At 40.6% G+C, this 11,862-nt stretch overlaps 1 protein-coding gene across 1 annotated transcript; it reads right to left on the bottom strand.

Moving 5' to 3' along the window:
• Nucleotides 1-956: 956 nt before the first annotated feature.
• LOC119743157 (phospholipase B1, membrane-associated-like) lies at nucleotides 957-11,589 on the bottom strand. The gene is made up of 14 exons (XM_038219530.1): nucleotides 11,372-11,589; nucleotides 10,226-10,344; nucleotides 10,043-10,106; nucleotides 9,404-9,462; nucleotides 8,637-8,704; nucleotides 7,975-8,018; nucleotides 7,057-7,165; nucleotides 6,320-6,518; nucleotides 5,515-5,603; nucleotides 5,285-5,363; nucleotides 5,056-5,160; nucleotides 4,379-4,471; nucleotides 2,593-2,658; nucleotides 957-1,968 (listed from the first exon to the last, which is right to left on the bottom strand). Exons 1-14 carry the CDS (start codon nucleotides 11,451-11,453, stop codon nucleotides 1,750-1,752), a joined length of 1,395 nt encoding a protein of 464 aa, XP_038075458.1. The 5' UTR covers nucleotides 11,454-11,589; the 3' UTR covers nucleotides 957-1,749.
• Between the last annotated feature and the right edge of the window lie 273 nt (nucleotides 11,590-11,862).

The raw sequence follows: 11,862 nt of genomic DNA on the forward strand, positions 1-11,862 counted from the left end.
GAGTTTCCCATAAAATATAACTACCAACTTTTAATTTTCAAAAAAAGCAAACAAAATAAATTAGATACATAACCAAAATTGTTGTAAAATTTCGAAAAGATATTTATGAAAAGTTTGTAAATGAGGCGAAATAATGTGCAGTAATGCTATAGTCACGTGGTATTTATCACAAATCACTCATAATCGAATCTAAAGTATGGTGTACCATATGTGCCATCGGCGTCGCATTTTTCGGCGTCGCATTTTTTTTCAGCTCTGGCAGGGATAATTTTGGCATGCAGGACTTTCATGCAAGACAGCCAAAGCTTACTCGCACCCGTTTTTTGTTTTTTGGTCACTGGGAAAGTTTCCATAAAAACACGATTTTACAGCGTTCAAACCATTCCCCCTTCTGGGTAAATTGCGATAATGATAGGAGGGCGCTATTTGGTTTGGGTTAACTTTGAGCAAGTTCGGGCGAAGTCTATAAGTCGACTGGTAGTTAATTTGGGACGTAACTTACGCCTGCGCATTAATGCAACGCGCGAACGCCTCTAGTCACAGATGGTCAAAATATCAGACCTGCTGGCTTCCCGTTGTGCCGCGGTTATTGGCAACCAGCAATGCAACCCTGCCCCATGCTCAGGCTCCGGTTCCAAATAGACTACTAGAGTATAGTCCAACCATGGCCAAACAGTCTAATTCGCGCCCGAACTAGCTCAAAGTTGTATATTTACCCAAACATATATATCCACATGAAATAGCGCCATCCTCTTGTGTTCGCTATATATCGAAAAAGCTAGTTGGGTTCTTGTCCGATTGCGATGGACGTAGTGGGGGGGGGGGGGGGGGGTGATGATGAGAACATCGGCAGTTCTCTGCCTCACTCTCAAAATTTCAAAACTACGAACAGATTTGTCCAGAGAATATTTTAGCTGCAACTCAGTCAATGTAACAATACTTGTATTCAAGGATAATTAATTGACCAGAAAAATCAGCGGCACCTGAACATTTAATCGAAAGCTACAATGATCGCAACGTGTGTTTTTCACTGATGAGATTTCTAGTCATTTCCCAATAGCTAGCTAACCAGTCAGACTTAGTGCCAGCTGACACTTGTTCTAAGAGAAACATTTTGAGTGACTTTTTGTAAAGTGATTATAGGCGCTTCCATTTGCCGAACTAAAAATACATCGACACAAAATAAACACTGAACGGTTGGTATTTGCTGTGATATCTTATTAATAGATTGAATGTACAAACGTGCCGTGCTGTATCTGCCTTTATATGCCTATTGTCAACATCGTAATCTGGAGCCCTATATTGTGTGACACTGAAACGTTCAGTATCTCAATCACAGCATCAACAAACGACAACTCTTTCGTCTAATCACCATGCAAGTTCAGCAAACTTTTACAATAATATTTTATCATAGATATCAACGGAATTAAAATTTTATATTGTACAAATATAAATATTGTTTTGATTTTGCTTAAGATAGGCGTGTGTGTCTATTCATGCCAAAAGAAACATTCGTGTACTAGGTCAAGTTCTTTTACTTCAACTTCATTTATACATGTTGACAAAGTTTCAGTGCAAAAGGGCACAAATGTATTTAAGCAAAATGTGTGACTTGCGGGATATCACGACTTTTCAGGTTTTTTGTTGTTGATAAATCGTTAACATCGTTGCTGGCCGGTGGGCACTGTTCAAACATTCTAAACTATTTATAATTTGCTTCAATATGCGGCTAGTGAATTATCGCGAAGGCTAGAGACTGAGATGGAGTGTTGTTGATACAGAGCCAGCCACCAACAGAACTACGCTCAAGAGAGAGGGGATGAGTCCGGATGCGTCTCCTTTATCGCCGCTACCGGGATCAAGGGTGGCGGTGGTGGCGCCCTCCATTCCCTCCTTTGACGTCATCGGTGGCCGCTGGGTTGTGACACTCTGCCGGCTGTTCACGTTAGTGTAGATAAATGGCGAGGCCTAGAAAAATAACACATGGAAGCAGTTGAGACGTCTAGGATCTATATAAATTCAAAATTGGAAGACACATGCTACAATTCTGCATGTCTTTTGTACTTTTGCTTACCGCTTATGAAGTGCGCCGATACATTCACAAGTTTTTGTGATGGAAACGCAGACTTTTGCAAAGTAAACTTAGTTGGTGGCTAAATATTATTATTGCCTTAGCACAGGGTGCGCATGCGTCGTACGCACATAAAAGTGTTGAACCTTAAACATTCGTTACACGAACTCCATTGAATGGGAGCTTGAAAGAAAAACAGGGGTTACCGGCGTGATCGGTGATAGGGCGGTGGACAGGAGCTAGAAAGACGTCGGCGTCAGTGGTTCATCCCCTGATTTCAACCTCGGCGATCGGGGTTCAAACACAGCCCCCCAAAACTAAGGCAGAATTTTAGTCCCTGCCTGATTCCTTCGGTTTTCCTGGAACTTTTTTTCATTGTCCTCTCTGAGTTCTTTGTGTCTACAGTCTATTGAGCTTAATACGTTGCCTTTGCACTTTTGAAGAAGATTTGGTTTCAATACGAGCAAGAATATAGAATAAAAGAACAAAAAAATGTTATTGAATTGATGAACTTAACTTACGTCAGTTGGGCAAGTAAACGGTCCATTGGGTGTCCATTTTCTCGTCTTGCTGCCCACTGGCTGCACCTGAATTTAAAAACAAAACAAAACCCAATACCCCTCAGTTTTCATCGTACTATCAACCTTGCCTACCTGGCGTCGAGCAGTACGCTACCACTAGGTGCTCTGAAGTTTTTTCCTGGATGGCCAAAAAGTTTGATTGGAGCCTTGCAATCGATTACGATTGTGGTGCGGGAACCAGCCTACCCCACGAGAACGGATTTTGTTTGTTGTCGGGTGGCAAGTGATTCAACATTTCTACAGTAATAATTAAACAACTAAAAGCCGATTTTCAGAGGATATCTCATTCAGAGTGAATAGCACCAGGAATGCAACGGCGTTGTAGCTAGAAGGGACGACGCATGTGTATGTCGTGAATATAGTAGTTTTTAGCATTTTGTTTCTGTGAGTGTGTGGTAAATTTAGCCGTTTTTGTGAGGTGAGACTTCTTAGTTATATCCCGCTTCTTTCCGTGGATGTGTGTCTGCGCAAGCGTGCATTTGGATGTCGGAGATTTCAACACGTCATGCAACTTTCGACAAACTCGCCCCGCATAATTCGTTGCAACAATCACAACCCATATCTGCTCAAGCTGTTATGGGTGCAGAGTGCAGACCTCAGTGATAATTATGCGTACTTCAGAAAATTATCAGACATAATATACTCACAACTCTCCAAGGTGTTTGAGACGAACATCAAATTAAAGCTTATTTCTCAATCTTTCATTTTCTGTTCAAGTTTTGTTCAATTATTTGATGACTTTTGGGAGAGAAAATTCCTTCCAAAGATGATCACCCCGAAAACTAGTCCTGGGCCCATCGCCATTTTGAAAAATGATGCCTGCGCTCCATTGCAAAATAGGAGCCCAATTTAGGGCCCAATTTCATGCGAATTTCACAGCAATACTAGCTCACACTCTTGTGCATGGCTTCCTCCCTTCTTTTTTTCTTTTAAAAACCTTCAAGTCCATGGCTCACAAAGTGCCCTAATAGCAAAGAATTTGAGGGCATACAAATTGTGATTTACCCCGCGTAGGTAATTCTGGGCCTATTTAGACTGCACAGGTCTACACCCTAATGAGATTTCGCCCAAGCTGAAGCCAGGAGCTATGTATGCTGTCCTGTAACATTCTGCATGTCCCGGTGTAAACTTCTGTACGTTGCAGTAAAACTGGACCCCTATCAGTAAGGCCAAAAAAAAAAGTCTCCGGTTTCTGGTATGCGCGCGCGTCGCCGTAGCCATGCGCGTCGGCAAAATTAAACAGCTTTTTTTTCAATAAAAGATGATGTCTAAAAACCGCCAAACTCACTGGTTTGACTGGAATCCTCCTGCTGCACAATTTTAACGTGTTTTTAGATTGGGTTATGATCGAGAATAAGCTTTATGTGGCCTCTCTGGACTCCCATATATTTGCACTAAGTTTAGTCGGGCACCATTTGCAGTCATCAGCCGACATTTCAGGCCAAAAAAAACAGGTAAAAAAAAAATAAGCCGCGTCGCCGCACCACTTTTTGGGCAAGCTCCATACCAGAAACCGGAGACTTTTTTTTTTTTGGCCTAAAGTAGACTGTAAAAACCTACCACCGACCGTAGATAGAAAGGAAGATCTGAATCTAAAGCTAGAAAACAACCAATTTAATCAAAGTATCGGTTTGGGAAAATGTACATAGGCCTAGGGGTCAGTCTCAGAAGGTGAAACGCTACCATACATGTATCATGTATTTTACGCGGTGGAACAGTTACTTACCATATTATTCCACAATGAGTTGCCGGTCTCCGCATGACCCTTGGCACCGAAATGGAAACAGTCGGGTGCAAAGTAAGAAATGTCCCCGAAACCCTTATAGGAATGAAACAAAATGTATGATTATTCTACTGGGTTCGATCAAGCAAAATCCGGCAACATGACTAATTTGGGGTTTAATTTCAAGACCTCCAAATTATAAGACCTATACAGGGGTCACTCTGGGGGTCTCCTGTTCTGGAGGGGGCACCGAGTGCATTTTTACAAACAAAAAGCTTTGTTTGTGCCTTTCCCAAATCTGAATGGGGCCATTCGAAATGGGGCCAAGTTACGTCAATGAAGTGGACTTACTAAAATATTTCAAGAGAGAAGAATTAAACCTCTCGCCGCGTTTCTATCAAAGCTTTCAAAATAGCAGAATTTTTCAGTGGGGGGGGGGGGCGTCATGTAGATCAATGATAATTTTTTTAGAAACTCAAAATCTCAGTCGGGGGGGGGGGGCGACTGGGGGGGGGGGGCGACAAGGTTTCATGGGGGGCTGTCGCCCCCCCCACGCCCCCCGTGGCTACGCCAATGCAAAATAGCATTATTCTTATAAATTTGAGATAATTTGTTTATCTCAATCTCGCACGGAAATTTGGCAAAGATTTACAGTAGGTTATTTTTTTGCAACCACTCACATCAATTAGCGGTAATTTGGTCTCGTGGAAAAATGGCTGGTAGACAACTGTAAAATCCTCCCTGTCGTCGTACATTCCGCTGGTAACCACACCTTCCAACAAGTTCTGAAGAAAAAAAAATGCAAGAGTCACTCACCTGTAACAGAAAAGACCAAATGAAATAGTATTTCTTAACTATCTGACTATCGAATCATTAATGTGTGTACTTTATTCACGTGGTATTGTTTACCTGGTACTGCAACAGCGTTGGTAACCACTCATTTTGTAATTCGGACTCTGTAGCGTTCGAAATGCAAGGGCAGAAAACGCTGTACCAAAAATGGAAAAAAGTCAGTAAAATAACAAGTTAGTATTCTGTTCATTCTGAAATCAAGTTTGTCTCCTTTGTTCGATTTTGTACTAAACAATTTATAAGCAAATCGACAATACTTATTCTTGGGCTTATTGAGTAATATTTACCTGTGGCTGACGGCACATACTGATCCAGAAAGAAGGTTTAATTCTCGCAGGTCAAGAATGCCCATAACACTAACCAAGGTCCGAGGCATCTGTAATGTAATTTAAAAAAAGATAAATGCAAACGAATTATTATCCTGATATAGCAATAATCGTTTCCCCCCAGAATTTTACCTTGGACGCTTGTTGTTAAAGCTTCATCGGTATACTTTTGTATGTATAATGATTTTTATTCCTAATTCAGTATTGACGTCACTCTTGAAATGGCAGTTCAATGGACGTTATTTCTATTAAAGAAAACAATAAATAACCAGTGCATTTCGTTTTGCACGAAGGATTGCGATTTCGTCAGCTGCAGCTTTTTCAAAGCAACACAGCCACAGTGTGTCACTTCGAACGGTCTGGTATAGGCCTAGAATTTATACAAGGGTCGGCCATATTATATTGAAAGCGAAGTAAACTCCGAAAGCAATTAAATAAAAGTTCATTACAAATTCATGCCAGTCTATTCTGATGAATAATTTAAAATTTGCGATTAAACATCCAATTGTTTTAAGCCACTTTAAAACAAAATTGAAAGTGAGGCTTGGAGCGCACTCTTATCAGAAAATAGTCTGGCACCATCCCATTCAACAGTTTACACTTTATGAAATAGATTCAGGCAACACGATCGAAAATAGCTTCAGCTCTATTGTCAATAAGTGTGTGAACGCGCAGTGACCCTCGCATCCAAGTCTGCCATGTCGGTTGTGTTCAGTCACAATTTCATAACCTGTGATTTTACTGTTATCTTTTTTGTCGCTCCTACCTGGTCATGTAGCACCTGTATGGCTGCCTGGATGTTGCTCACATACGCACTCGGTGAATATTTCTCCGGGTTCTTGCACACTGCACATAGGTCATTGCCTCCGATGAAAATGGTAATCAGTTTCCAGTCCTTGTCGTAGTCGATGCTGGCATCGTCCTTCATCTTCTGCACGAGATTCTCCGCTTGCTCGGGAATGTCACTGCATTCGAAAACAAAAGTTTCCCGGTGAGGCAAATTCTTTAGTGTATCCAAAAGGATATATATTCCTCACAACTACTTCTTTGACAGTTCATGACTGAGAAAACTTCAGAAAAATTCCTCATCAGAGCATTTTTTTTAAAGGAATCCTTCGCACATCAGAAAGAATCAAAGTCTAAATCGATGAACCGGTGTCATTCAAGGGCGGATCCAGGGGGGGGGGGGGGGGGGGGGGGCAAAGGGGGCCATGCCCCCCCCCAAAACGAAACCATTTTTAAATTTTTTTTATGTGACATCGCAATAAAGGCAGGCAATGAGTACACCACCATCTTTTCCTCAAAAAACATTGGTTAAAGTGGTCAGAAATTGCCTCAGATCGCACCACAGAGCATCTGGAATCCAATTTTTTTTGGGGGGGACAATTTTTTTTTTGGCCCCCCAAAAAATTGTGTTCTGGATCCGCCCTTGGTGTCATTACCATTAAGAAACATATTGGGAAAAGTAAAATGATAAACAATTTGTAGTTCTGTGCTACTTACAGAGCAACTGCACCCGGTACTGCCACGTTCATTCCAGCATTCTCAGAGGCCCAGGCCCCGGTCGCTATACCGTACCCTTTTAAGTTCGGGTTGTATTTCCGAAGAATATCTGCAAAACAAGGGAAAACTCAGGAGTAGTACATTATTTTGTAAACATACAGTATACATGATGTAGGCTTGCATAACGTATGCAGGGTACACTACTATGACGTAGGTCTTAGCTTTAAGCATCATTTCATGGGGCGTGCTGTTGAAACCGTTTCCTTACTAACTTTTTTTCATTCGTTCATAAAGCATTATGAAGCTGAAACGTACCTGATTATTGATCTTCAACAAAGCAAATTTGAAATGACTGAATATGGCCCAAAATCCCCGGGCCGCAATTACCTTTTTTTTTGCAACCAAGTAAAGTCAATGACTCTATAATGCACATGCGTCAGTTGGTAACGGAATGGTTCTCGGACTTTGCTTCCCTTAAATAAATAAAAAAGTAAATTAAAGAAAAAAAATACAGAGCCACGAATTAGAAAAAAGGTGATTAAAAAAAATACAAATTCCGATTAAAAATTTAGTTATAAAACGAATAATTATTCACTTCAGTGAGAAAAAAAGAAGGATTTTTAATTTTTTTTTAAGATTCGAACCCACGGCGTCCAGTATATCCAAAAGGCACCAATGTAAGCCACCCCCGCCAATGGTAATTCTTACAAATCTAAGCCATATAAAAGTTATCTCAGATCACATGGTTATAATGCCCATCACGTGATAAGTTTCACGCATGCGTATTATGATAAGTGACTTTAGTTGGTTGCAGAAAAAAATATGTCTCGGGCTTTCTTCTGTTTGCTAAAAAGTTATTTGTCCTCCATTAAAAACAAAAGTCAGTACGAAACTCGTAACAGGTTTAAATAATCTTACTGGCAATAGTTGGTACCGTCTCAAAACTCTCGTCTCCGCCATGACTGTACAATGACAACAAAACAATCATGTTATATTTACACACTAATAGGTCATTATAATCAAAGGTATATTTTTTTTATTTTGCAGAGTGAACAAAGAATTTAATGAGTGTTGACTGATCCCATATACGACTTGAACTTGTCAGCATCCCACCCTTCGTGTTGCTACCCATCACTGGCCGCGCAGCACGTTGTGACTTTCCACAAGTCCCGAACATGGCAGCTGGAACGTCAACATACACTCTTAAAAAGTTCTGGGTGAGACGTGACCCAGAAGTTCCGGAACCCGAAACATGTATGACCCGTTACTTGTCATGGTCAAAACGACACTTTTCTCTATGAACATGATACTTTTGATCTAGAGAAGTGTCATTTTGACCGGCAAGAGTGTCATTTTGACCTTTAAAATGTAGGCATATCAGATCAAACATGTCCCGACTCCCGGATCAATTCATAAAGCTTCGATTCGATATTCAAACTCTGCTTTATTCAAATGCAGTATCTTTATTTGCTCTTAAAAAGAATCTCCCCTTTTCCGTTTGATAGAAGGGAAAAAATCAAGCATTCAGTGAAATTTGAAAAAAAAAAAATATTTTCAAGGTCCCTTTGATCAGCTCTCACCTGAATGTCTTGCCTCTATATTGCAGTAACATCTGCGGCAATGAGCAGGCTCCACCGCCACTTGCTGCCTGGAATAAAAACGTGGGATACAATCGTGGTATTCCGCCGCGAATAAACGTAAGAACTATAGGACTGCACCCTAATTCGATTTATACTCTGATATGTTAGGTATAAACGCCTTTGTGCGTCTTAAATTACAACATCACTTTTACATTTTCTGCTTCGTATCGACCAGCGCCCAAATTCATTCAGCTAAGCGCACAAATTTGCTCTTATAAGGAAGAGTTTGCCCAAGACCGAAACACAATCTGATTGTCATAATACATGTTGTCCTTAATATTTTGATGGTTAAAAAAATAAACAGACCCGACATTTGTGCAAATTCTTCCGATTGTTGGTGAGATTTTACAGAGTCACCTTGCACCGAGAAAGAATCACACTGCCGAAACTTAATTTTTAACAGTGTATATATGTCTCGTTAATGATCTTGTAACTTCTGCTTCACGGTAAGCTGCACGAATCTTGAAAAGCGGTATATATTACAACCATAGGGCAAAAAACTTTTGATAAAATTGAAAGGAAAGAGGTGAAAGGTTTGACTATATATTAACCCTAACTCCCTGATGTTTCACAACATCAGGGAAACCGAGCTTGACCGTACTTTTATTCTCCAACATTTTAGCAGTGTATACTCTCAGTCGGTTTGCGTGCAATCCATACAATCGTCCAGGATGTTGTTGCTTTATTGTTGTACGCATGAGACTTACCGAAAGTGAGTCCCCTAGTGCTCCAATCACATTGATATCAGAAGGTCGTAACTTGTGCACTGAATGAATAACGTGAAAAATAAGGAAGCATTCATGTTTTATTGGATCATTCAAATATGGCATTCAATTGGTGGAGAAATGAGATCTTTTGCAATTGAGCCAAGTACACAATGTTTTCTTTATTGTTTCCTTTCTAAAGAGAATCATGCGTGTTTTACAAAACTAAAAACTCTATTTTTGTCTTCAGTGTAAACTCGTTGCCATTCAGTTCTTGCAGTTAGGATGTGAAAAAAAATCACGTGGGAGGTTCCGGTTATTTGTTCAATGGTTGCATAAGATTTGCAACCGCTGCTTCAAAGTGAAGTATAATACTCATATTAATGTGCTGCGGTTACAAATAAAAATGCTTTGAATTTGAGTTATTCCCGTAGAAGTAATATTTTGAAATGCCATGTTCAGAATCGCTGTCTCCGAGTCAGTAGATATTGGACGACAAAGTCATTGAGTGACTATGCTTCTAAGGCGCAAGTTTAACAACCGTCATTGACTTTGTCATTAGGCCACTGCATGGTATTACTTTACTTTTAATTTGATCATACTTCTAGCTTTTAGCATCAAAATAGTCTACGTGGTTCTCACCTGAGTTGGGGACCGACGGAGAGGGAGGAAGGATTTGACAGGGAAAGATCTGCACCTCGCCGTGCTGAAACAAAAGAAATGCATTCATTTTAATTTCGACAGAGGTATTCTGGTGTTAACGCTGCACATGTTATATCATGTTAAGATGTTTGTCCGTCAAATCGTCTAAGTCTCGTTACTTACCGGCCATGTTGGATCCCCCGTGCAGTTATATCCCGGCAGTAAAGTGATGAGATCCCGGATGGTTCTGTTCCAGTCGCTGTAGTCATCGGCAATGACACCATCGTAGTCATACTCAAAATCTGAAAGATCGGAAACAATATAAGAAGCAAGTACGACTACACAAAGTACAAACATAATTATTCATACCTTTTTTTTTAGGCCTGAAAGCATTAAATGTAACGCACGTAAAACCAATCAGGAGTGATAATTTCACAGTTTGTAATGTAATGCTTGTTCCAACTTATTCCATTTCTCTCCATGTACTGTGGCGCAAAAGAAGGAAACCCACTCTTGACAGCAATTTTCACCAATAACTTTTGAGCATATTGCAAAAATGTATTTCAACTTCAATTGATTTTTTGAAACATAAGTGATTGCAAATGCACAAACACCTGTTTGTCCACGGAGGTCTTAAATTCATCCCATCCGCTTGACTGAGCACCGGAGCTTCATTTGAAGACCAAAACACTGCTCCAGACTTACAGGTAGACAACAGTGATTTTGATGACTTGTATCCATTAGCCTATTGACACCATTCTTGCGACTTTTTAAAAGATTTTTTTCACCACGTATGGTTGAACATACTACATTATGACAAAAAAAACCAGTTCAAATAAGTTAAGTCAGTCGGTTTAAATTCCGGGGTGCGCTCATTAGTCCAATGCCTCATAGGTCCGACGCCTCATAAGTCCGACAAACTCGCATCCCCTAACCAAATAAAGGCCCATAAGTCCGACGCCTTATAGGTCCGACGCCTCATATGTCCGACGCCTCATTGCTCCGACGCCTCAAAGCTTCGACGCCTCGTAAGTCCGACATATTAAACGCCTCGTTTTTCCGTTGTCGGACTTATGAGGCATCGGACTTATTAGGCTTCGGATCTATGAGGCGGAATACATAAATGTTATGCCTCATAAGTCCGACGCCTCATAAGTCCGAAATTTCGGACTTATGAGGCGTCGGACCTATGAGGCGTCGGACTTATGATACGGCCCCAAAATTCCTGTCAAAAGTGGGTTTTAATTACTTTTGCACCACCCTGCATATCCCGCCAAATATCCAATATCCGAGTATCGTATATTCAAGCACTTTGAACTTTCTACTCACCTTGCAAGACTCCGCTATGCACTGCTCCCGCCACAATCAAGATCACGAGGATTGAACCTACTGATGCACTTCCAGAAATCATGGCTCTCGGCTGTTCTTTAGTCTTTAGACCGCAAAAAAGCTTGCAAACCGCTTGTCACGCCGGAAGAACTCAAGCCAATGTTAAGCAATTGATATTGTTTTGAGACTGTGTTGAATCATCGCGGACAGCCCAGAGACTCAAGTTGTGATATTCTGTCCCCATTTATTTTGATTCTAATAATTTACTCTACGGATTTGGAAGATAGCAACGTAATCAAAGACGACAATTAGCAAGATAAGTTCGGTGTGTTCAGACGACAGCAAGTCTAATGTTTATTTGCTCGTAAGGTCACGCAACATCATCGCAATTATACAGTTCTTTATAGATCAGGAAATAGTTTTGGCAACCTGTTCAACTATCAATATATCACTACCTACTGAATTAAATGTTTCCCCGGAAACCGAGGCTA

Source organism: Patiria miniata, unplaced genomic scaffold (genome assembly GCF_015706575.1).
Source record: "Patiria miniata isolate m_02_andy unplaced genomic scaffold, ASM1570657v1 HiC_scaffold_6, whole genome shotgun sequence".
Taxonomy (NCBI): Eukaryota; Metazoa; Echinodermata; class Asteroidea; order Valvatida; family Asterinidae; genus Patiria; species Patiria miniata.